The sequence below is a fragment of the Podarcis liolepis genome (genome assembly GCF_965112155.1).
Source record: "Podarcis liolepis genome assembly, chromosome: 1".
Taxonomy (NCBI): Eukaryota; Metazoa; Chordata; class Lepidosauria; order Squamata; family Lacertidae; genus Podarcis; species Podarcis liolepis.
The window spans coordinates 32,002,402-32,024,343 of record NC_139554.1 but is presented as its reverse complement, the minus strand read 5'-3'; the positions used below and the strand labels follow the sequence as shown (position 1 = coordinate 32,024,343).

Here is a 21,942-nt window from a genome sequence, read left to right as displayed (position 1 = left end):
GGGACGATTACACTATGCAAAACCACATATTGGGGTAGCCCATATGTGTCACTTTTTATTTATTTAACAGGGAGGTGTAAGGTAAAGGTAAAGGGACCCCTGACCATTAGGTCCAGTCGTAACCGACTCTGGGGTTGAGGCGCTCATCTCGCTTTATTGGCCAAGGGAGCCGGTGTACAGCTTCCGGGTTATGTGGCCAGCATGACTAAGCCACTTCTGGCAAACCAGAGCAGCGCACGGAAACGCTGTTTACCTTCCCGCTGGAGCGGTACCTATTTATCTACTTGCACTTTGATGTGCTTTTAAACTGCTAGGTTGGCAGGAGCTGGGACTGAGCAACGGAGCTCACCCCATCGTGGGGATTTGAACCACTGACCTTCTGATCGGCAAGTCCTAGGCTATGTGGTTTAACCCACAGTGCCACCCGAGGTGTAGGGCAACATAAAAAGCCTTTAGAAACAAAACAAAAAACCAAAAAACAAACAAAAAAATAGAGAACAATCAATAGAATTGTTTTTAAGAGGCTTTCAAATATTGCTCTTTCTTTCAAATATTGCTCTTTCTTTGTTGTTCTATACGAGTGCCATTCGAAACAACGTGCCACACAAAGTTGTATGCTCTCCTGAAAAATAACTCTAATATGCCTGCAGAATAACCCTAAAATTATATTATCAACAGTTCACTACAGGATATGGAGAAGGCAGAATGGGCAATGAGAAAAAAAGAGTATTCACATCTGATTTAAGCGCAACCATGCATGCGCGCATCACAGCAACCTGGAAGTGGCAGGGAAAGGGGGCATAATGGGGTGGAGGTGGAATGGGTGCAGGGTTCAGGAACATAACCTGAGTGTAAATCGGTTGTTGCCTGAACATGAGGAAAAAGAAGAAGCCTGTAGCAAAGATACTGTACAAATATAACTGCTGGAATGGCAACAGTTAAGACCTGTGACTTTCGTACTTTCTATGGCCAGGGAACCCTTTTCTGCATCTGGCAAGGAATCTCTGCCCATCTTCTGTGGATCTCCTGCGCAAGGGATTGTGGGAACTGTCCTAGGTCACATGATTGTTCATATCAGAGCAGTGGGCCTGTTCACTGTTGTGCCACTTGCCCCAGAAAGACCATCCAACACATTGCAGGGGATGTTCGGTGGTTGTAGGCAAACTATCATTCAGGGAAACATGCCTGCTGTTATTGGTCTTGTCATTGAGAAAACTGTGATAAATTTCCAAGAAACCCCTGGGTTTCCTGGAAAAACACAGCACCAAAGCTATTGCGACAGGGGAATTACATCTGCCGGTGTCTTTAATGTTTGTGCTGGAAAAGCGAGTGCAGGAATATAAGGAATAAACTGGACTAGGGGCCTCTTTTTCCTTTTATCATGAACTGGCACACTGCAATCTACATGTTACATACCCCAGTGCATGCTGTACTTCAAAAGCAGATTATTTTTTTCCCCGTAATCCTGTGACCCCGTATCTATTGCAGAGTAGTTACTAGAAGAGGAATGCAACACAGTGTGAGCCAACACAGTCGAGTCTGGATAAATTGTGGCTATGCATACAACTAACAGCCATAACTGGCTTCAGTACAGGAGGAGATTCAGTTTAGCATGAAGGTTATTCCAGTTGGACATTCCTAAAGCCCACCCCCTACTCCTCCCTTCAAAGAGATTGAATTTCCTTTGCATATTTTCATTGGAAGAGGAGCAGTAGATGTGCGGTTGGTTGTTTCTTTTTCAGGAAGAGAGTGGAACGCTCTGTTGAGCTCTCTTTCTCAACGTGGATTTACAGTTTGGTGACCGAGGAGCAAATGAGCCTACATCTCTCCGTGGGAGGGAAAAGACGCCACGTTTTCCAAACCTAGGATTTCTGCTTAGAGAAGAAGAAGCTTGGCTTGGCTGAGGGACAGGGGGTTTCTCTTCTACCCCGGGATCATGGCCTGGCTGTTTGCTAGAAATTGTTTTGCAGAAATTGCCCCTGGAGGCAAATGGTCCTCTTACATATTCAGAGCATGGAGCAAAGGGGCTCTAACTGCATACATGCCAGAGGCCACCTCTTTTCCTGGACCAAAGGACCACCACGGGTTGTACCAGGTATCTGTGGAACAAACAGATGCATTCTGGGGAGCACTAGGGAGAAGCCGGCTTCTGTGGATCAGTCCTTTTCATTCTGTCAGTAACTGTAACCTGCAGCAGGGCCACCTGACGTGGTTCCTTGGAGGGCAGCTGAATGTAGCAGGTAAGGAGAAAACCTGCTGTTCTTTTTTTTCTTCTGCCTGTAGGGGGGAAATTCTAACTTCCGTAGACTGGATCCTTTTTTTATTATCCAGTATAAACACAGTATAGATGTGGGTGGCGCTGTGAGTTAAACCACAGAGCCTAGGACTTGCCGATCAGAAGGTCGGCAGTTCGAATCCCCGTGATGGGGTGAGCTCCCGTTGCTCGGTCCCAGCTCCTGCCAACCTAGCAGTTCAAAAGCACGTCAAAGTGCAAGTAGATAAATAGGTACGGCTCCGGCGGGAAGGTAAACGGCGTTTCCGTGCGCTGCTCTGGTTCGCCAGAAGCGGCTTAGTCATGCTGGCCACATGACCCGGAAGCTGTCTGCGGACAAACGCCAGCTCCCTCGGCCTATAGAGCAAGATGAGCGCTGCAACCCCAGAGTTGGTCACGACTGGACCTAATGGTCAGGGGTCCCTTTACCTTTACCTATAAACATTCCATTCAAGGTGGCAAAATACTTGAAGGAAGCTGGTGTGGGGCATTGCATGGAGCTGTGATGTGCATTCGAATACCTCCTCAACCTTGAAGCTCATGCTGGGTAGCCATGGACTAGCTAACATTTCTCAGACTGGCTTACCACACAGGGTTGTTGTGAGAAGAGAATGGGGGAAGCTATCCATGCTGTCCTGGCCTCTTTGGGGAAAGAATAGGATGAAAATAAATGTGACAATAATAATATAATGTACAGAAAAACAATAACCTTAAGGTGAGATTCATTGCCTTGTTGCTTTGTTCCAGATCTGGGATTTATTTTATTTCTTATAGATTAGACCATAATCTACTGACTTTGGGGTAAAAGTTCTGTCCAAATCTTCTTGCAGTGTGCCTGGTTTTTGCACCCTGCAAGTTTAACATGCTGGGGTTCGAACGTTCACATTCCAGTCACACCAAATTTGAGTCCAGGGGGCTCAGACTGACTAGAAGAGAACCACAATATAATCAAATAATAAGTGGAAGCATCAGGCAAGCATGTGGAACACACCGTGTAAAATGTGTGGTGGGAAATATCTGGCTTCCCAAAGCGCACTAATGGATAAAATTGTTTATTTGTTCAAGTATGTGGCTGTTCTGTTGCCTATTGTACACCAAATATTTTCCATTTTAGCGTTCTAAGGTTTAGGGTGCAACAATCGGCCACATCTTTGTTTAAGAATATTGCCCAATTCTTTTGAGTTACCACACTATCTATTATTTATTTATTTCATTAAATTTATATACCGCTTAATTTCATTAAATTTATATACCGCGACTTACAAAATAATCTATCCTGGTGCCGTATCAAGTACCCAGGATTCTATATCCTGACTGACAATGGTCTCCTAGGTCCTAGTCCAGCACTCTAAACACTATACCACACTGGCTCTGTTGAAGGGTAGAATATATATATATTTAAAATAACTAAGAAAAAGGAGATTGTAAAGTGGCAGAAATTGAGACTTTGTGAGCAGTAACCCATGCCTAAATTGACATAAACTGTGGAACGCTATGACTTGCTGAGCGCCAAATTGTCTCACATTGTACCAAATAGCTGATTATTCAGCTGTGTTCATTGCCTTAATAACTGCTGTAGAGAGACTGGGGATTAAGAAATGAATCTGAGTGTCTAGTAAACAGAAGCGTATTTGAAATGTAATGGCCTGGTGGCATTGAACCTTACTTTCCTCTACAATTTCAGATGGGCAAAATGAGCAACTGATGTAGTATGAGTTGTGAAACGAAATAATACAAGCTGTACAGCTAATCTATTACAGGATGTACAATCTACAAAGGTTGTGCAACTGATGTGTTTTGGGCTGTGCAAATAATTAACTTGGGATGTACAGCTTTGACTTCTGCATATTGATAATAGGTTGTGCAATTGACCTTAGGCAGTGTAGTTGGCACAGGGCAAGTGCTACCTGCACAATCTACTGTACAATTTGTTACAAATCAGCTGCAAAATTGTCACTCAGCAATCTGATGATGGCCAGTCTGTTCTTGTACATTTATGGACTACTTAATATCGATAATTCCAGTACTTTTATGTATTAATAATATTTATTACGCTTTTGTATATGCAGGAAACCACTCAGAGTGCCTGGGGCAATAACGACACTATTATTATTATTATTATTATTATTATTATTATTATTATTATCTATCCACTTTCTCCATAACATGGAATAAACTGCAGACACCTGAGCCTGTCATTAATGAGCATCTTCTCTTTTAGTCAACTGTTTGGATAGACATGTCCACAAAGCCCCCAATAAAGTTGCCCTGATCTGGGAGAAAGATGAGCCTGGGCAAGAGGAACGGATTACATACAGGTAATTGCTTGCCTTTTTGCACACCCAGGCAAGGGAGGGGGAGCTGCATTTAAAAACTACCGTATTTTTCGCCCCATAGGACGCACCTAGTTTTTTGGGGGGGAAATAAAGGATTTTTTTTTATTTCCCCCCCAGGTGCGCTGCGCTAATCCCGAAGCTTGGGGCGTGCGGAGCTCAGCGCGCCCCAAGCTTCTGGGTGCAGGCAAGCTCTCCGCTAGCCCTGGGGGAGCTGAGTCTCCCACAGCTAGCGGATAGCTTCCTGAAGCCTGGAGAGTGAGAGGGGTCAGTGCGCACCGACCCCCCTCGCTCTCCAGGCTTCAGCGAAAGCCTGCATTCGCCCCATAGGACGCACCCAGATTTCCCCTTCATTTTTGGAGGGGGAAAAGTGCGTCCTATGGGGCGAAAATACGGTATGCGGTTTTCTAATATGTGTGGACAGCATTCATCTGGAGAAAATGCCACAGTGCAGTCAGTTTATAGTCCCCATTCCATAATGTTAAGCACAGCCTGCAAGTTGCAATGCTGTTCTGTGTCTTAATATCAGAGCTCAAATTTCAGTATATAAAACGATACTTTTGAGGGATGGGCAACCTGTGGCCCTCAGGGCCGTCTTAAGCATATCCGGTGTCGTGGTGCAAAGATCCCTTCTGTGCCCCCCCCTTTCCCAGAGTGGTCGACCTTTTCCCAAGCCTCTGCGGGGATCACTCTCCTCCCGCGGAGGCTTGGGAGGCAAGCTGCATGCCCACCAGCCATATGGTTGACGGGGCACAGTTGGGGGCGTGCAGGGAAAGGGGAGGCCGCTGGCAAAGCTGCACAGCTCCTCCACTCACTGGGGCACCCCTGAGAGGCCGGCGCCCTGGCGCAACGCGCCACTAAGCCCAATAGGAAAGACGGCTTTGGTGGCCCTCTAGATGTTGCTAGACTCCAGCTGCCATCAGAGCAGGGCTACTCCAGTGCGGTGTAGTGGTTAAGAGCGGTAGACTCGTAATCTGGGGAACCGGGTTCGCGTCTCCGCTCATCCACATGCAGCTGCTGGGTGACCTTGGGCTTGTCACACTTCTCTGAAGTCTCTCAGCCTCACTCACCTCACAGAGTGTTTGTTGTGGGGGAGGAAGGGAAAGGAGAATGTTAGCCGCTTTGAGACTCCTTTGGGATATCAAATCCAAACTCTTCTTCTTCTTCTGTTTTATACCAAGAAAAAAAAGTTCCCTCTAGCCTAGTATGGCATTAGCCTTCCAGATCTTTCTTATTCCTTTTACTTTTGATGGAAGATGCAAGGGAGTCACTGCTAAAGCTCATAAATGTGGTGCTCTGTAGTTATTGTCCTTAACATGATTCAGAAGAGACTGGTGGGGTTGTTTTTTTTTTTAAAGAGGGTATCTAAACAACCAGGTGTTTTCTTTGGACAGAGAATTGCTAGAGATGACATGCCGCCTTGGGAACACCTTGAAGCGACATGGAGTGAAGAAAGGTGACCGAGTCACCATTTACATGCCCCCGTGTCCAATGGCTGTGGCAAGTATGTTAGCCTGTGCCCGAATTGGAGCAATACACACAGTGGTATTTGCTGGATTCAGTTCCGTTGCATTGGCTGACAGGATCCATGACGGTAAGAGCCTCCTTCGCTGAGGACTGTACATGTCCTTTTCTTCATTTTTCTTTTACTAACTTTATATATAGCCTCAGGGACCAACTGAGCGTGCAGAAATAGTGATTTATATGCAAATATTTCTCCCGTAAATGTTCTCCTACCAAAAGTCCTTCTGTGTTAGAGCACTCCGTCCTCCATTCTTCATGGAAAGAAAAGTATGGAAAGGGGTGTCTTAAAAATAATAATCATTTTAATCATGATACTCTTTCCCTCCCTTCTCCTGCGTTGTAATCTTCCAACCCAAGCCTGATCCCAACAGCACTGCAGAGCGCATGGCAGGCTGTAGAATTACTTTATAACAAAGCACAGTTGTGAAGGAATACTTCCCAGCATCAGGAAGGAATTTTCTAGAGGAAGGAATTCACTCCCTGTATATGAAGTACTTGAGCTGGGGAGAAAGTGTAAAGAAAATAAGAAGTAAAGGATCCCTGGACAGTTAAGTCCAGTCAAAGGCGACTATGGGGTTGTGGTGCTTATCTTACTTTGAGGCCGAGGGAGCCAGCGTTTGTCCACTGACAGCTTTCTGGGTCATGTGACCAGCATGACTAAACCACTTCCGGTGCAATGGAACACCATGATGGAAACTAGAGTCCGTGGAAATGCCATTTACCTTTCCGCCGCAGCGGTATCTATTTATCTGCTTGCACTGGCGTGCTTTCAAACTGCTAGATTGGCAGGACCTGGAACAGAGCAATAGGAGCTCAACCCCTTGCAGGGATTCGAACCACCGACCTTCTGATTGGCAAGCCCAAGAGGCTCCATGGTTATACCACAGTGCCACCCACGTCCCATGCAGGGGGAAAGGGTACAGTATGTTGCATCTGTACTGTTTTCTTTCATCTTCTCCAGCTCAGTCTGAAACAGTGATCACAGTGAACCAAGGCTTGCGAGGGGGCAAGTTGGTTGAGCTAAAGCAGACAGTGGACGAGGCTCTCGAATTGTGTCCAAAGGTGAAGCGGGTTTTTGTTTCAAGGAGGACTGATAAGAAGGTGCCCATGTCAGGCCTGGATCTACTGCTGGAGGAGGTGAGAACCAATACCCCACTCATAGGCTATATTTGAACATCATTGGTGGTCCCATAAGCCATAGTTCATGTATGCCATAAGCTATAGATAAGCACTGGGGCCGCCTGCTCCTCTCATGCCTCACTTCTCCTCCTTCCCGCCAGCACATAACAGCATGGCAGGAGTGTCATTCACATTAAAATAACATTTGAAATACATACGTATTAGGATTTCAGTAACAGTGAAAACTAGAACAGTAGAATATGTAATAGAAAACCAGCATAAATTGAAAGACTGAAATGTTTAAGGTCCATTTAAGAATAATAAGGAAGGGAGCCAGGTAAACCTGCTATGGAAGAGCATTCTGTGAGGATGGGACCAGCACACAAAAGGCCCTGCCTCTCATGAGCTCATATATCCTACTGGCAGACATATGACTGATGGTTCCTACATATAATACATTTCTGAAGCTGCTGCCAAACATTGGGGGAGGGGGAACCCATTATTTAAGCCTTCTTATATCCATTACTGAGATGTTATTGAGGAAGATGCAGAGGAATCTTTAGGAATCTGCATTAGGATCATCAACTTTTTTTTTAAAAAAAAGGTGCCGATAGCAGCTTCACCCTTTGGAGTGAGATTCTAGCAGTAGGGGAGGGGTATTTAATCCTGCTTGCACAGTTACCTGATTAAAATTCCCCGCCCCCCAAAGAAAAGCTCCATTTGTTTCTACAGAAATAGAATAATAAGGTAGAAATGGTGTGGTAGTATCAAACTAGACAAGATGCTAAATATGTAAGTTGCAATAACATCTGCTTTTAAAACCATATAGAAGACATGGGGTCTCTTTTCATTATTTTTATGGGGATGGGCCATAGCTTAGGGGCAGAGCATCTGGCCAGTTAGTGTGTAGACAATGGCCCAATGGTCTGACTGCATAAGGTAGCTTTCTATGTTTCTACCCATATCAGTAGGAGCGATGGAGGCTATACTTGTGGAGCTAATATACTGCCAAGCTTCTTTCTTCAGCCATGAGAATTTGAGATATGCTTTAAAAAACCCCCAAAGCTTGGGGCAGTGGAGATGTGTGTGTGGAAAAGGTGGGCCCAGTCCCACTAAGTTTCCTTATTAATTTGGCCCTTGGTGCAGGGGGAAGTGAAGGAGGCCTGGGGGCTGTGAAGAGAGCCTACTGAGAGAGCTTCTCTGCTTCCTGTGACAGGAGATGATGAAGGAGGACGTGACCTGTGAGCCTGCTGCCTTGGAGAGTGAAGATTTACTGTTCCTCCTCTACACTTCAGGAAGTACTGGGAAACCCAAAGGACTGGTCCACACCCAGGCAGGTTATTTGCTGTACGCTGCCATCACCCACAAGGTAAGTACCCACAAACGTACAGAGCAGAGATATCCCGTAACTTCACAGAGGACAATTAAACCCTGCTAACCTGCCATGTCATATTTCCTTCTATGCATCTGCTACTGGAGAGCCGCGCAGGAGCTGCTGGCTATAATTTACTCCTCTCTAAGGGAGAATCTGGCTGGTCACAGGCTCAACAGCAACTAAGGTGACAGCAGACCCAAAGCCAGGCACAGCGAGCAGCCTCAATCAAAACTGGTGTCTCACCACGATGAACGCTGTGTAGACGCTTCGGGGAACATGTTTATTTGGCTTACGGAGTTCAAATCAATTTCGGTACAGATACAGACTGGGAAAGAGCTATGCTGAAAAGGCTTCTTGGATGATGAAAGTCTTCAGTAGGTGCCAAAAAGGCAACAGAGACATTACCTGTCTAATGTTTTAGGGGATGGATTTTCAAAGGGTAGGTGCCATAACACTAATGGAACACCACCTGGTGGAATGTTCTGTCCCATGAGACTAGGGCCCTACAGGATTTAACCTCCTTCTGTCGGGCCTGTAAGACAGAGCTATTCCGCCTGGCCTTTAATTTGAATTCAGCCTGATCTTTTATTTCCCTTCCTTCCCCCTCCCCTTTTATGAAGTTTACCCACAGCTAATTCTCCCCTGGTCTCCTTGCTGGTCTCCTCGCTGGCCCAAGTAGGACCAATTCAGCCAGCTAGCCCTGGGGATTATCTAATGCTTATTTCCCCTAAATTGATTTTTGAATTTTATTGTTATTCATGTTTTTATACTGTATTTTGAGCTGCTTTTATAATTAAGTCGTTTAAATTTGTTGTTAGCTGCCCTGAGCCCTGTTTTTGAAATGGGAAGGGCAGGGTATAAATAAATTATTATTATTATTATTATTATTATTATTATTATTATTATTATTATTGACTCCGTTCTTGTATGGTGTGACGTGGACCTCCTAATAAGTTGGTATATATAGGCAGCCCTCACTGTGATTGACTCAGGTATGTAAGAAATGAGTCAGCATTTCACGTATCTGTATAGGACTTTATACACCAAAACCAAGACTTTGAACTGACAGTAGCCCAGTCAGCCAATGCATTTATTTCGACAGCAGGGTAACGTGTTGGTGATATCCTGCCCAAAGAGCAATTAAGCTCTTGCATTTCCCACCAGCTACAGCTTCTGGACCAACCTCAAGGGAGAGCCCCACAAGGAGCGCATTGCAGTAATCCTGCCTGGAAGTTACCAATCTCAGGATTTCACGGTCCAGAAGCAGCCATATCTGTTTTACCAGTCAAAGCTGGTAAAAGGCACTCCTAGCCACTGAGGTCACCTGGGTCTCCAGGGACAAAGATGGAGCCAGGAGCATCCTTACTTAGAGTACAAATGTGCTCTTTCAGGGGCAGTACAACCCCACCTAAAGCAAACAGCTGAACAATTATCCAGACTGTAGAGTTACCTTTTCTAGGGAAAATCTATTTAGTTTTTTAAAAGGTTGCCAATAACTTGTTTGAAATTAGAATCATAGCATCATAGAATTGCAGAGTTGGAAGGTAACCTAAAGATCATCTGGTCCAACCCCCTGCTATGCAGGAATATGCAGCTGTCCAATTTGAGGATCAAACCTGCAGCCTTGGCACTATCAGCACCACACTCTAACCAACAGCCTGTTTGCAGTATTAAGTCCTCATTACAGATGCACTCTAAATCCTATTGCATTCAGTGGAGCTGACTGCCAGGTCAGTGTGTAGAGAATTGCAAAAGTATAGACCAGATCTAGACACGTCTATCAAAAGTCATTCTCACTGTATTCAGCGGGGCCTATTCCCAAGTAAGTGTGCATAGGAGTGTAGCCTTTCTCTGGAAGCCTGATCCCAGGTTTACACATTAATATAACCGATAATGGGATTTAATTCTGATTAAATATAGTCAGTTCAGACTGAGAATCAAGTGAATTCATCATCAGAAGTTACAGTTTTACCACTTCTATCTGCAATTCTTTGGCACAGGACATAGGAGAAGGCGTCTGTGCAATATGTTACTTTGAGGCTACTCTGTGATTTGGTTCATCCATCTCCTAATGTATTATTTTTAAAGGGAAATGCAGACATTAGTGGCTATAAATTTGATTTCAGGAGCTGTGCTGGGGAAGGAATACTCAACCCTTTTTTTTTAATGGCTACTATTGCAAAGAAAATCCCCCCTGCTGCTTCTGCCCTGACAGGTTCTCATAAAACGGAGGGGAATAGTTTTGCTCAGAAAAATGGCTCATAGGGAAAGGGTTAAACATTCATCCAGTGTTCAAATGTGTGGTGCCCAAACTTACATTTTCCTGGAAATGAAAAACAAAAAAAGATGGAATATTGGTCACAGAGCTTCCAAATGCCTTTGAAAACCACAAGATCGGATTGCAGTGGATTTCTGCTTTTTTTCTCCCTGCTGGAAGCAGCGCTCTTGGTGGTGTCTTCACAATGAAGCACCCCAGAGAATGGCAAGTTTCCATTGCAAACATGCTGACCCACACTCCTCAAATCTGCTCCTCTGGAATCCTCATCTGTCACCAGGAGGATGACATTGCTACAGCAACCCCAATAACAATAAGCTCAGAGAGTGGGGGGGGGGGGAGAGGGCACAGGGTATTGTTTTACATAGCAGCTGCAGAAGCAAAAGCCAAAAAACTTAGAGAGGATGAATTTGATAATGATCTGGTTTAAAAGAAGGCAGGAAGTGAAACAACAAGAAATGGACCCAATAAAATTAAGTTTTGCCAAGTGGATCATCAGCCATCCAGTCCAGTTGTTGCTGAATATGCTGTAACTCTATTTTGCTCCAGGGCAGTATTAAAAAGCCGGCCACATTTATAGCCAGGAGACTGAGCAACAGAAATTGCAACAAGCACTGAAATGATGATTGTTGGTTACCGCAAGGAACAATCAGGAGCACGATGTTAAGGTTGCAGTCACCTCTCTGGATGCCCCATACATATGATGGCAGGCGTGGGGCACATGAGTGTGGTTTGGGGGAAATGGCCGCATGAGCCAGGCCTAATTAGGCTCAAAGACAGTGTTGTCCAACCCTGCTGTTGATAGAGCTGGTTTGCTGTGGCAAGCCATGCGTACCCATCGTTTGTTCAGCAGAGGAAGCAAGAATGTCTCCTCCAGGCCTGGAGAGCATTTCTTGAATTTCTAATTGTAATTACAAGCTATGTAAAGGATGGAAGGACTTGGTCGGATCATTTTAAAGCAACGAGGGTGTTACAACTCTGGATAAAACAAGCATGGCCAGCAGGCTAAGCCACTTTTGCCACTACTGAGACTGATAATTGCTATGAACACCACTGCACCCAAACATTTGGTTTTTCCATTTTGTTCTTCCATGACATTGCTTCCCATTGGGCTTGTTCACACAATGCTTTTTAAAAAGAAGTATCTGTCTCTTGGCACCATATTAGAAAAGTTTGTTTTACTCTAAACATGTCTGGCCAGAGATATTAAAGGGAAGAAAAACAGGAAGTATGAATGTTGGCAAGTTTTCCAGCACAGAAACAGTACCCCAACTATAGATAACTTTTACCCAACAGATGTTATGTAAACTCGTTGGGTGGGGAGGAAGTTGTTCTCATTTCTTACATCACTTGCTTTCCTGCAGTATGTGTTTGACTACCATGATGGAGATGTCTTTGGCTGCTTTGCAGACATTGGCTGGATCACAGGGCACAGCTATGTGGTATATGGCCCTTTGTGCAACGGAGGAACCACAGTCCTTTTTGAGAGCACTCCAGTGTACCCGAATCCAGGTAAAAAACAAAACAAAGCAGTAGACACAATAAATGGTTGTGGACAAGGCTGTTAATGTATGGAAGGGATGGCCAGCTGTTGCCTTAAACCCCACTTCTTAGCTCTACCATTGCCAATAAATACATTAATCAAGGTGCTGTCAATTTTTTTGCTCCGTTTTATTTGTAAGAAAAAGGAGCAATGAGTCACTCTGCATACATATACTACCAGAGGTTGCATCCCATCTTCCTTCCCTCACCAACCTTGCTTGCCCTCCATGCCCTGCCAAGCCTCACCCCATTGCCAACGCTTCCCCCTCCCTTTACATTTGGACAATCTGCTCCCTTTACAACAACACTCCCAAAAAGCCCCCTGTGGCTCACCTGGGCCGCTTGCCTGGGCAACCCACCTGCATCTCTGTCCTCCTGTTCCCTCTTCTTCACCAGATTCCTCCTTGCCTCACCTGAGTAGCCTGTCTGCTCACCTGCCCATGTGTCCACCCAACCATGGGAGTGGTCAATTTTTAAATTAAATTAATAAAAGCTTCTGTGGTATTTTTTTTAGAATTTATTTTTTTTAGGTGGGTCACAGTGAACAGTTGGAGCGGTCAGTAAAACAAAAAATGAACGATTTATTTATTTTAATTATTGGAGGGGGGCATGGAAGACCAAAAAAGCCCTTTGGTATCACAGTGAGGGACCTAGATAAGGAGAACCAGATAGTGGGGGCCAGATGCAGTCCAAGGATCATGGATTAGATAAAGAAGAGGTTGTCAAGTTAAAGAGAGGCCAATTGGCCTGTTTAGAATTATGCTCTTTCATGTCAAGTTGAGCTTCACGTGCTTGAAAAATACAACAAAGCACGGCTAATTCAAACACAGGGGATAATGACTACTTCCTGAGGTAACTGGTTTCATCTTTTTATTTCAGGACGTTACTGGGAAACTGTGGAGAGGTTAAAGATAAATCAGTTCTATGGAGCCCCTACAGCTATTCGCCTGCTGCTTAGATACGGGGATGATTGGGTAAAGAAATATGACAGATCTTCCCTCAAAATCCTTGGATCAGGTAGCTATTGCACTGGATCTTTGCACTCCTATTTGTGGCAAAGCCACATAAAAGAAGAACCAAGATTACATATTTGGTCCAATATTTCGCAGGAGGTGGATTGATGGAATCTGTGGTGCCATCAGGTCAGGACTTCGGGGCAGAAGTCCAAGGCAGACTTGAGTAGGAGGGCCCCAAACACATTGGAGCTGGCTTATCACACTTTGAAGTACCTGCAGTAATCCACATGGCCATCTAAAGAGCTCCTCACCCAAGACTATTCAAGTCCAGAGCCTAAAATTACACAACAGCTCTGTTGGGTGGAATGTGGAAATGATCAGACAGATCCAAATATATTTATATGCTACAGTGGTATCTCGGGTTACAGACGCTTCAGGTTACAGACACTTCAGGTTACAGACTCCGCTAACCCAGAAATAGTACCTCGGGTTAAGAACTTTGCTTCAGGATGAGAACAGAAATTGTGTGGCAGTGGCGGCGTGGTGGCAGCGGGAGGCCCGTTAGCTAAAGTGGTACCTCAGGTTAAGAACAATTTCAGGTTAAGAACGGACCTCCGGAACGAATTAAGTTCTTAACCCGAGGTACCACTGTACTACTGCTTCATAGAGAATATATAAGGGAATGCAAAAAGGACTGGCTGACAAGAGATTTAATTTATTCCATTGGACAGGGTTTTGTGACGTCTAAAGCTTGCAGGTGCTTCTTTCTTACAAGCTGTTTGCTTCTTTTCTTCCTCTTGCAGTGGGAGAACCTATCAACACAGAAGCATGGGAGTGGTACTTCAAAGTAGTCGGAGATGGACGGTGCCCTGTAGTTGATACCTGGTGGCAGACAGGTAGGAAGACTATCATTTTACACAACTTGTTAAGTAGGATCTGAAGAGAACCCGTGCAGTTTCAGTTATTTGCACATAGGGATGTATTCAATCAATCAAGAAACTTGTCCCACAAAAGAAAAATGGATACAAAAACTTATGGAATATGCAGAAATGGCAAAACGTACTGGAAAAATAAGAAATCAAGATAGCAAACATTTTATAAAAGGATTGAAATGGTTTACTGAATATTTACAAACAAATTGTAAACAGATATGAACAGTGGCAGGATTATTGTAATAGCCTGCAGAGTATATATTTAAAGTAGATGAATAAATGAACAAATTAAGTTAATTTGGAGGTGCAGAAAATATTAAAAATAAATTTAAGGAACTGCAGAAAGAGGGGGAAGGAAGTCAAGTTTTGAAATGTTAAAATAACTGTAAAATTATTGAAATGTATAAGCCTGAAATTCATTCATTCATAAATGAATGAATGAATGAATGAATGAATAAAATGAAAGAAAGAAAGAAAGAAAGAAAGAAAGAAAGAAAGAAAGAAAGAAAGAAAGAAAGAAAGAAAGAAAGAAACTCGCCTTCTCCCATTGCTCCTTGTGAAGAGCAGTGGCTCAGGCCTTTCTTGACATTCTTAACACAGGAGAAGGATATTTGCCTTTTACATGCAAAGAACTGGAGATCATACAAAGTAGAAATGTTTTCTTGTTAGCAATTCTCTTACTGACCAGATTTCAAGGGTGTTGAAGTTTTGTTTTGTTTTGTTTAGAAACTGGAGGCATCTGTATTGCTCCCCGACCTTCAAACCCAGGTGATGAGATCCTTCCAGCCATGGCCATGAGACCATTCTTTGGCATCAAACCTTCCCTTTTGGATGACAAAGTAAATTTTAATCCTATCTATCTATCATCTATCTATCTATCTATCTATCTATCATCTATCTATCTATCTATCTATCTGTCTGACTGTCTATCTAATCATTCACTTTTATGTAAATTCTCAGTCATGTAAACAGCAATCAATATTAAAAACTAACACACACATTAGCAAGAATCTCAGTCTAATGTGGCTTGTAGGTCAAGATTTTTGGAAGGATCAAGCAGAATTTGAGATCAGGAATCTACCGTCAAGTTTTTATTCGCTACAGATTTTCCTACTTTGAGAGTTGTTCTGCACAATCTCTCCTCCCGATTTCTTGCATCCTTTGGGATGAATTTCTGATCATTTATGCCAAGGCAGTTTCTGTATTATTTGTCACAATCATGGCCACTGAACAGAAGCTAGGGTTGAACTGAAGAGGAAACAGATGTGGCTAATTTGAATCAATGAATCAATGAACTAGCAAAGGCTCAAGAATTTTAAAATATTAGACAATTACCATGGACGTGGGTGGTGCTGTGGGTTAAACCACAGAGCCTAGGACTTGCTGATCAGAAGGTCGGCAGTTTGAATCCCTGCTCCTGCTCCTGCCAACCTACCAGTTTGAAAGCATGTCAAAGTGCAAGTAGATAAATAGGTACCACTCTGGCGGGAAGGTAAACGGTGTTTCCGTGCACTGCTCTGGTTCGCCAGAAGCGGCTTAGTCATGCTGGCCACATGACCCGGAAGCTGTACGCCGGCTCCCTCGGCCAATAAAGCGAGAGGAGCGCCGCAACCCCAGAGTCAGTCACGACTGGACCTAATGGTTAGGGGCCCCTTTACCTTTACCTTACCACAGAATAAGAGAAATTGATAACTATGCTCCAGTGCCAAAGAAGATTCACACTCTGCAACAAGAAAACCCAAATCTTGTTATATGAAGTATATTTTTGTGGAGGTGTTTCTAGATGTTTGTCCACAGACATAGAAGCTTGCTTTTAAAACAAAACCCCCGGAATGCTGACTTACAAGCTACTTCCTTGGTTGCACAGCATGAGCTAGATGTGCAGAATACATTACACTGTAATTCATTCATTTATTTTTTAACCCCATATTTCTTGTTTTCAAGGGGAAAGTCTTAACACAAAATGATGTCTCTGGAGCACTTTGCATTTCTCAGGCATGGCCAGGCATGGCCAGGACCATTTTCAATGACCACCAGAGGTTTGTGGAGACCTACCTGACGCCTTACCCAGGTACAGAATTGTAGAGAGGGAAAGGGGAAAGGAGAGCAGTGAAGGGTTATTGCCATGGGTTTGAAGAAAGGGTTCTTTAGGGCATATGTATTCAAGAGGTTTGTGGAACCAGAGAAAACTGGGGTACAACTTCTTAGTCAAACTAAGGACACAACACCCATTCACCTAATCAGCAATTGCCTGAACAAGTTTTTAGAAGTAAATAGCAGGTACTTGGGGCCTGATCTGGATCCTGGCAGAGGTAGAGGGCCTCTCACTGTCCCCTTGTGAAAGCGATGAGTAGAGAACATACTGAACATGTACCTGTAGCTGCACATTGCAACAGAAGATCTGTTATGAAGAACAAGCTGTCTTTCAGTGAAGCCCCTCTCCCCATGGAAGAAACCCAGGATCCCCCAAGCTGGTTTAAAATCTATTGCCTTCAGCACGTTAGAAGTGAAAATGCTGTCTTGTTTTGATCCTCCCAGGATATTTTTTCACTGGGGATGGAGCGTATCGGACAAGCAAGGGATACTACCAGTTGACAGGCCGCCTGGATGATGTCATCAACATCAGTGGGCACAGGCTGGGCACGGCTGAGATAGAAGACGTTGTGGTAAGAAATTGTGTCATGTCTATAGAGAGTTTACTAGGTCTCACAGAAGCAGCAGTTGTCACAGTAGTCTCTGCCATGTCTTAGTAGCAGCCTACGAAAATGGGCATGCGCTACAAGTTGGCAGCTGCCACTAGCTGCTGCAGGACTGACGCCTGCAAGTTGTATGATGACTTGCCACTCCTTTTACTTTGCCAATGGTCCTCCAGCATTGATTCTGAGCAAGGCAGGGAGGGGATGACAGTAATGGAGAAGGCAAAACAAATTTGATAACCAGAAGGATGTAAATGAATGTCTCCATTTTTATTTATTTGGTAAACTAAACAGTGAATCCCAGTTGCAGAATCTGTGATTTCTATTCACAGAATTCAGCAGGTACTGGAATCTCAAATGCCTCAACTAATAATTTACTGAAGTCACCTCAGGGAGACTTTAGTGTTCTGCTAAAATGGGCTTAGAAGAAAAGGTCCTGAACTACAAGACTTCAGAAGAGATGTCACAGCATTGTTAGTTACTAAAGTATACCCATGATTGCTTCTCTTCTCAGTTGGACCACATTGATTTTCTGAAGATGTCATCTCACACAGTACATCATTCCCTGGTAGCATTCTTTGCTTGAGAGCATCTTCAGCTTAATATTCTGACTTACCCTATATTTTTGTCCTATAGCATAAACATTCAGAGGTGGTACTTGGTCCCTTTTTACAACTGGTGTATCTTATCCGTATTAACAGTGATAAATAGTAAAGAGGGGACTGGGCCTATCACAGCCTTTTACCCTGTCAGGAGCAAGGCCAGAGCTCAGGGATGGTGGGAGTTGTAGTCCAACATCTGGGGACCCACAGGTTGAGAACTGCTGCTTTAAGTGAATCTTACCACAGACCTGCCTGTGTTTCAGAATAAGCACGGGGCAGTGGCAGAATCAGCTGTGATTGGATTTCCTCACAAGATCAAAGGAGAAGGTGAGAAATTCAAGTCTAGCTGCTATTGCTTACACCCCCTTGAGTGGCTCTCCAGTGGGATTTTTCTTTTGCACGTTTACTGCATTATTGGGAAGGGTAAACGGGTGCAACCTAGCAGTTCGAAAGCACATCAAAGTGCAAGTAGATAAATAGGTACCGCTCTGGCGGGAAGGTAAACGGCGTTTCCGTGCACTGCTCTGGTTCGCCAGAAGCGGCTTAGTCATGTTGGCCACATGACCCGGAAGCTGTACGCCGGCTCCCTCGGCCAATAAAGCGAGATGAGCACCGTAACCCCAGAGTCGGCCACGACTGGACCTAATGGTCAGGGGTCCCTTTACCTTTACCTAAACAGGAGCGAAGAGAAGGATTCACTCACAGCATTCACACAGGAACGTCTAATAGTAGCTGGAGTGAGTGCCTGCTTAAATCTATTCCTGGGGTTCCAAGCCTTTGGGGAAAGGGGCCCGACTGGTCTGTGAACATTCAAGCATTCTGTGGCATGGCTGTGGATTTGTGGTGTAAGATGGGTGACAGCAGACCATTGTATCAAAAATTCATACAGCTCTTCAGTCGCAATTTATATTGCTGTTCTTATTTCTTATACTGTATTTTACTGTACTGCAGCTTGAATTCTATATGGAATTCAAGTTGCAAAACAACACAACTTATAATAAATAAAAGCAATTAAAAATCACACAGCTTCTAGCGCCGCACGTTACAATTGCTGCAACAGGCAGGGGAAAAAAGGGGGGGAGTGGTCCTCCAAGGCCCTACTTAATTTTCAAGTGGTCCGTGGGAAAAAAAGTTTGGGAACCACTGATCCAGTTTATTCAAGCCTTGACAGGGAGAATTGACAGAGACCAGCTGTTGAAAAGATGTGCTGTGGGCCAGGGAAGGATGGCGAGAACAGAGGAAAAGAATGTACAGTAGCCCAAAGCTCCCAGACTTCTACCTGCATGTCTGCAGAGGCCTATTTTATTATACAGAGCACATAAGATCTTGCAACACAAGCCTGAACTGTTTTTTAACAGCACAAAATAATAAATATAAATAAATATATAAGGAAGATAATTACACCCCTCTCTTCTTTTTATTATTTATCTATGTATTCATTCATTCTTTTATTTTTATTATTTACAAGCAACTGCCCTCTTGCGCACGATCAGCGCCACGTGCTCCTGCTAACACACATGACCAAAACGGCACTGAAAGGGGGTGGAATGGGGCAGGAATCTCTGCTTGTGCGCGTCTTGGTGATGCGCACAAGTGGCCTGGAAGAGAAACCTTGCGTGAGTGGGAATTCCCCTGTATTAAATTTATAAATCGCCCTTCATCCAAAGATCTCAGCGTGGTTCACAAGACAAAATGCAAATGCATCACTCACAGTTGCGTGCATACATATATTTTAAATTGCATGGGACAAATCAACAAAAGAGACTGGGTCAGCAATTAAAACAAAGTCACAAAACCAAATAAAAGGGATTGCATATTGAAGCCTCCTTGCAGCATGCGTCTTACTTTGGCATGGAAGTAATTGCTGAAGCTCCCGGCCACGTGAATCCACATTGAAACTTCTCCCCCTGGAAACTGGAGTGTGGCGCTTATGACATTACCTTCGCTACATGAGCAGCAGCTGCTTGGCAGGAGGTGCCGTTCTGCAAAAAGTAACACCCGAAGGGGCTTTTCGTTTCCGTTTTACTGACACCAAGAGATGGCAGAGGGTTATGACAGGAGTAGAAGCAGCAGAGTCCGCTTTGGCAGGCACCTCTACGTTTGCTGATGGCGCATCCTTCTCCTGGCTTCCTCTTTCCACAGGTGCCTATGCATTCATTGTGCTGAAGAAGGGCTCTAATCTCTCTCAAGAGAGCCTGGTCTCCGAGCTTCGAGGGCTTGTCTCAAAAGAAATTGCAAAGTATGCAGCACCGGAATATATTCAGGTAACAATCTGAGCGATTTTCCTCTTCTGCACATTTCCATCACTTTGCGGTATGTTCAGGGAGGGATTTAAGGTGATTGTTCCATCAGGAAAGTTTTTAATGCGTGATATTTTAGTGTATTTTTGGTCTCTGTGGAAGCCGCCCAGAGTGGCTGGGGAAACCCAGCCAGATGGGTGGGATACAAATAATAAATTATTATTATCAGCACACACATTTCAGCTTCCCAGAAGGAACAACCCCCCCCCCCACTTCTCAGCACCCTGTGCAGAGTTTTTGGGGCTGCCCCGACCACCCAAGAGCCAATTTGGGTGTGCATGCGCAGTGGGGAGGTTGCACTAACAGAAGCCTTTGTGCAGGCTTCCACTAGTGGGACGAGTTAGTTGAATCCAGCTGAGGGCAGGATCTAAGGTGAGAAGCATACAAACCAGCTGTATAACCACTGCAGTAATATTTCTAAATATTTTTTTAAAATGGGCTAAAGTATTCAGATCCTTCCATTCTCACTGTTGGTTTCCTCTAGTACAGCAGCAATAACCACATTAAGGATCTTGTGGGTTCCAAGAGTGCCTTTAGGACGCATCCGTTCCCTTCCAACATGCCCTGCATGCATTTCATGTTATGAGAGCAAATGCATGTGTGTAGACTGCCTTGAGCAAGTTTTACTACATATACTTGAATTTATATCCCACCCTTCCTCCTAGGACCTTAGGGTGGCATGGATATTTATTGACTTCTCTCTCCCCCTTTTTAATTCTCACAACAACCTTGTGCTATGCTTAGGCTTGGAGATAGTGGCTGGCCAAGGATGGTTCATGGCCAAGTGGGGATTTGAATTTGGATCTTTCCATTATTAAGTCTGGCACTGCACTAGCCTGGGCTCACTCTGACACATAGCATGATAGCTCCTAAAAGCCTAATTTGCCTCAGTTCCAAATACAGTCGTATCTTGGAAGTTGAACGCAATCAGTCAGTTCGACTTCCAAAATGTTTGAAAACCGAATTGTGGCTTCTGATTGGCTGCAGGAAGCTCCTGCAGCCAGTCAGAAGCCATGGAAGCCCCATCAGACATTCGGGTTCCAAAACAATGTTCATAAACCACCACAATACTTCCAGGTTTGCAGTGTTCAGGAACCAAAACGTCCGAGTTCCAGGGTGTTCAGGATTCAAGTTACGACTGTACTGCCTTCTATGAGCTGGCCAAATTGCTGCTGCTCTAAAGCTAGGATTCCTTTCGAAGGGCAATGAGCAAGATGAGGGTTGAGGGATTGCCCTGAGGAACTAGTGGGAGGAGCATGGCTGCAGCAGAGTTCCAGCCGCAAACGTACGTGTGTGTGTGTGTGTGTGTGTGTGTGTGTGTGTGTGTGTGACTTCAAGTACATTTCACTTTCTCAGGTTAATGTCAGCAAAGTACACTTCTCAGCCTTGCTCTAACCCTCGTTTTCTGGTTCAGGTCACTCAACGTCTGCCCAAGACTCGCTCAGGGAAGATTATGAGGCGAGTTTTGAAGAAGATTGTAGAAAACAAAGCAGATGAGCTGGGAGATCTGACAACCTTGGATGATCATGAGGCTTTGAAAGACATAATTGAGGGACACAAGCAGATTCAGAAGCAACAGCAGGGGCGGTAGCTCAAATGCTCTCTCAACAGCCTCAGAAAGAGAGTATATTGCAAGTAGCAGCGATTCCACATTCATTATCCCTTTCAGAAGAGGAAGGGGGTTTATTCACTGTGAATGAAATAATTCCAAAGCAACCATCAAAAAAACATCATTTTCCAAGACGGGGAAAGATTGTGCTTATTAAGGCTGGACACAAAGTCTCTTCCCTCCCTCCCTCCCTCTGAAGGTCTTCCAGCTGTGTATGGATTCCAAGGCTTATGTATTGTAGCAGAAAGCTGGGGGTTTTACTTTTTTTGCAGCCAAAGTCTGCAGTGAAGAATCTCCAAACCAAATAAACTTCAAGTTAAAAAGAAAATTCACACTGGAACAGATCTGCAAGTCTGTCTACTTTACTCCAGGTTCTGGGAGGCGGGAAACACACGGTTTTCGCCACT

The 21,942-nt window shown here is 44.3% G+C and overlaps 1 protein-coding gene across 1 annotated transcript; it reads left to right on the top strand.

Moving 5' to 3' along the window:
• Positions 1-1,486: 1,486 nt before the first annotated feature.
• On the top strand, positions 1,487-21,863 carry LOC310708890 (acetyl-coenzyme A synthetase 2-like, mitochondrial). The gene is made up of 14 exons (XM_083507813.1): positions 1,487-2,240; positions 4,494-4,590; positions 6,000-6,199; positions 7,091-7,266; positions 8,465-8,617; positions 12,263-12,410; positions 13,320-13,457; positions 14,200-14,292; positions 15,055-15,167; positions 16,273-16,399; positions 16,867-16,994; positions 17,890-17,953; positions 19,769-19,890; positions 21,341-21,863. The coding sequence occupies exons 1-14, from the start codon at positions 1,937-1,939 to the stop codon at positions 21,515-21,517; spliced, it is 2,040 nt and encodes a 679-aa protein (XP_083363939.1). The 5' UTR covers positions 1,487-1,936; the 3' UTR covers positions 21,518-21,863.
• The last annotated feature ends 79 nt before the right edge of the window (positions 21,864-21,942 follow it).

Bases quoted from the DNA above. Each gene is read 5' to 3' on its own strand.
- LOC310708890 (XM_083507813.1), top strand. From the start codon at position 1,937: ATGGCCTGGCTGTTTGCTAGAAATTGTTTTGCAGAAATTGCCCCTGGA. The intron at 17,954-19,768 runs GTGAGAAATTCA...CTCTTTCCACAG, and splicing joins TCACAAGATCAAAGGAGAAG to GTGCCTATGCATTCATTGTG. The intron at 19,891-21,340 runs GTAACAATCTGA...TTTCTGGTTCAG, and splicing joins CAGCACCGGAATATATTCAG to GTCACTCAACGTCTGCCCAA.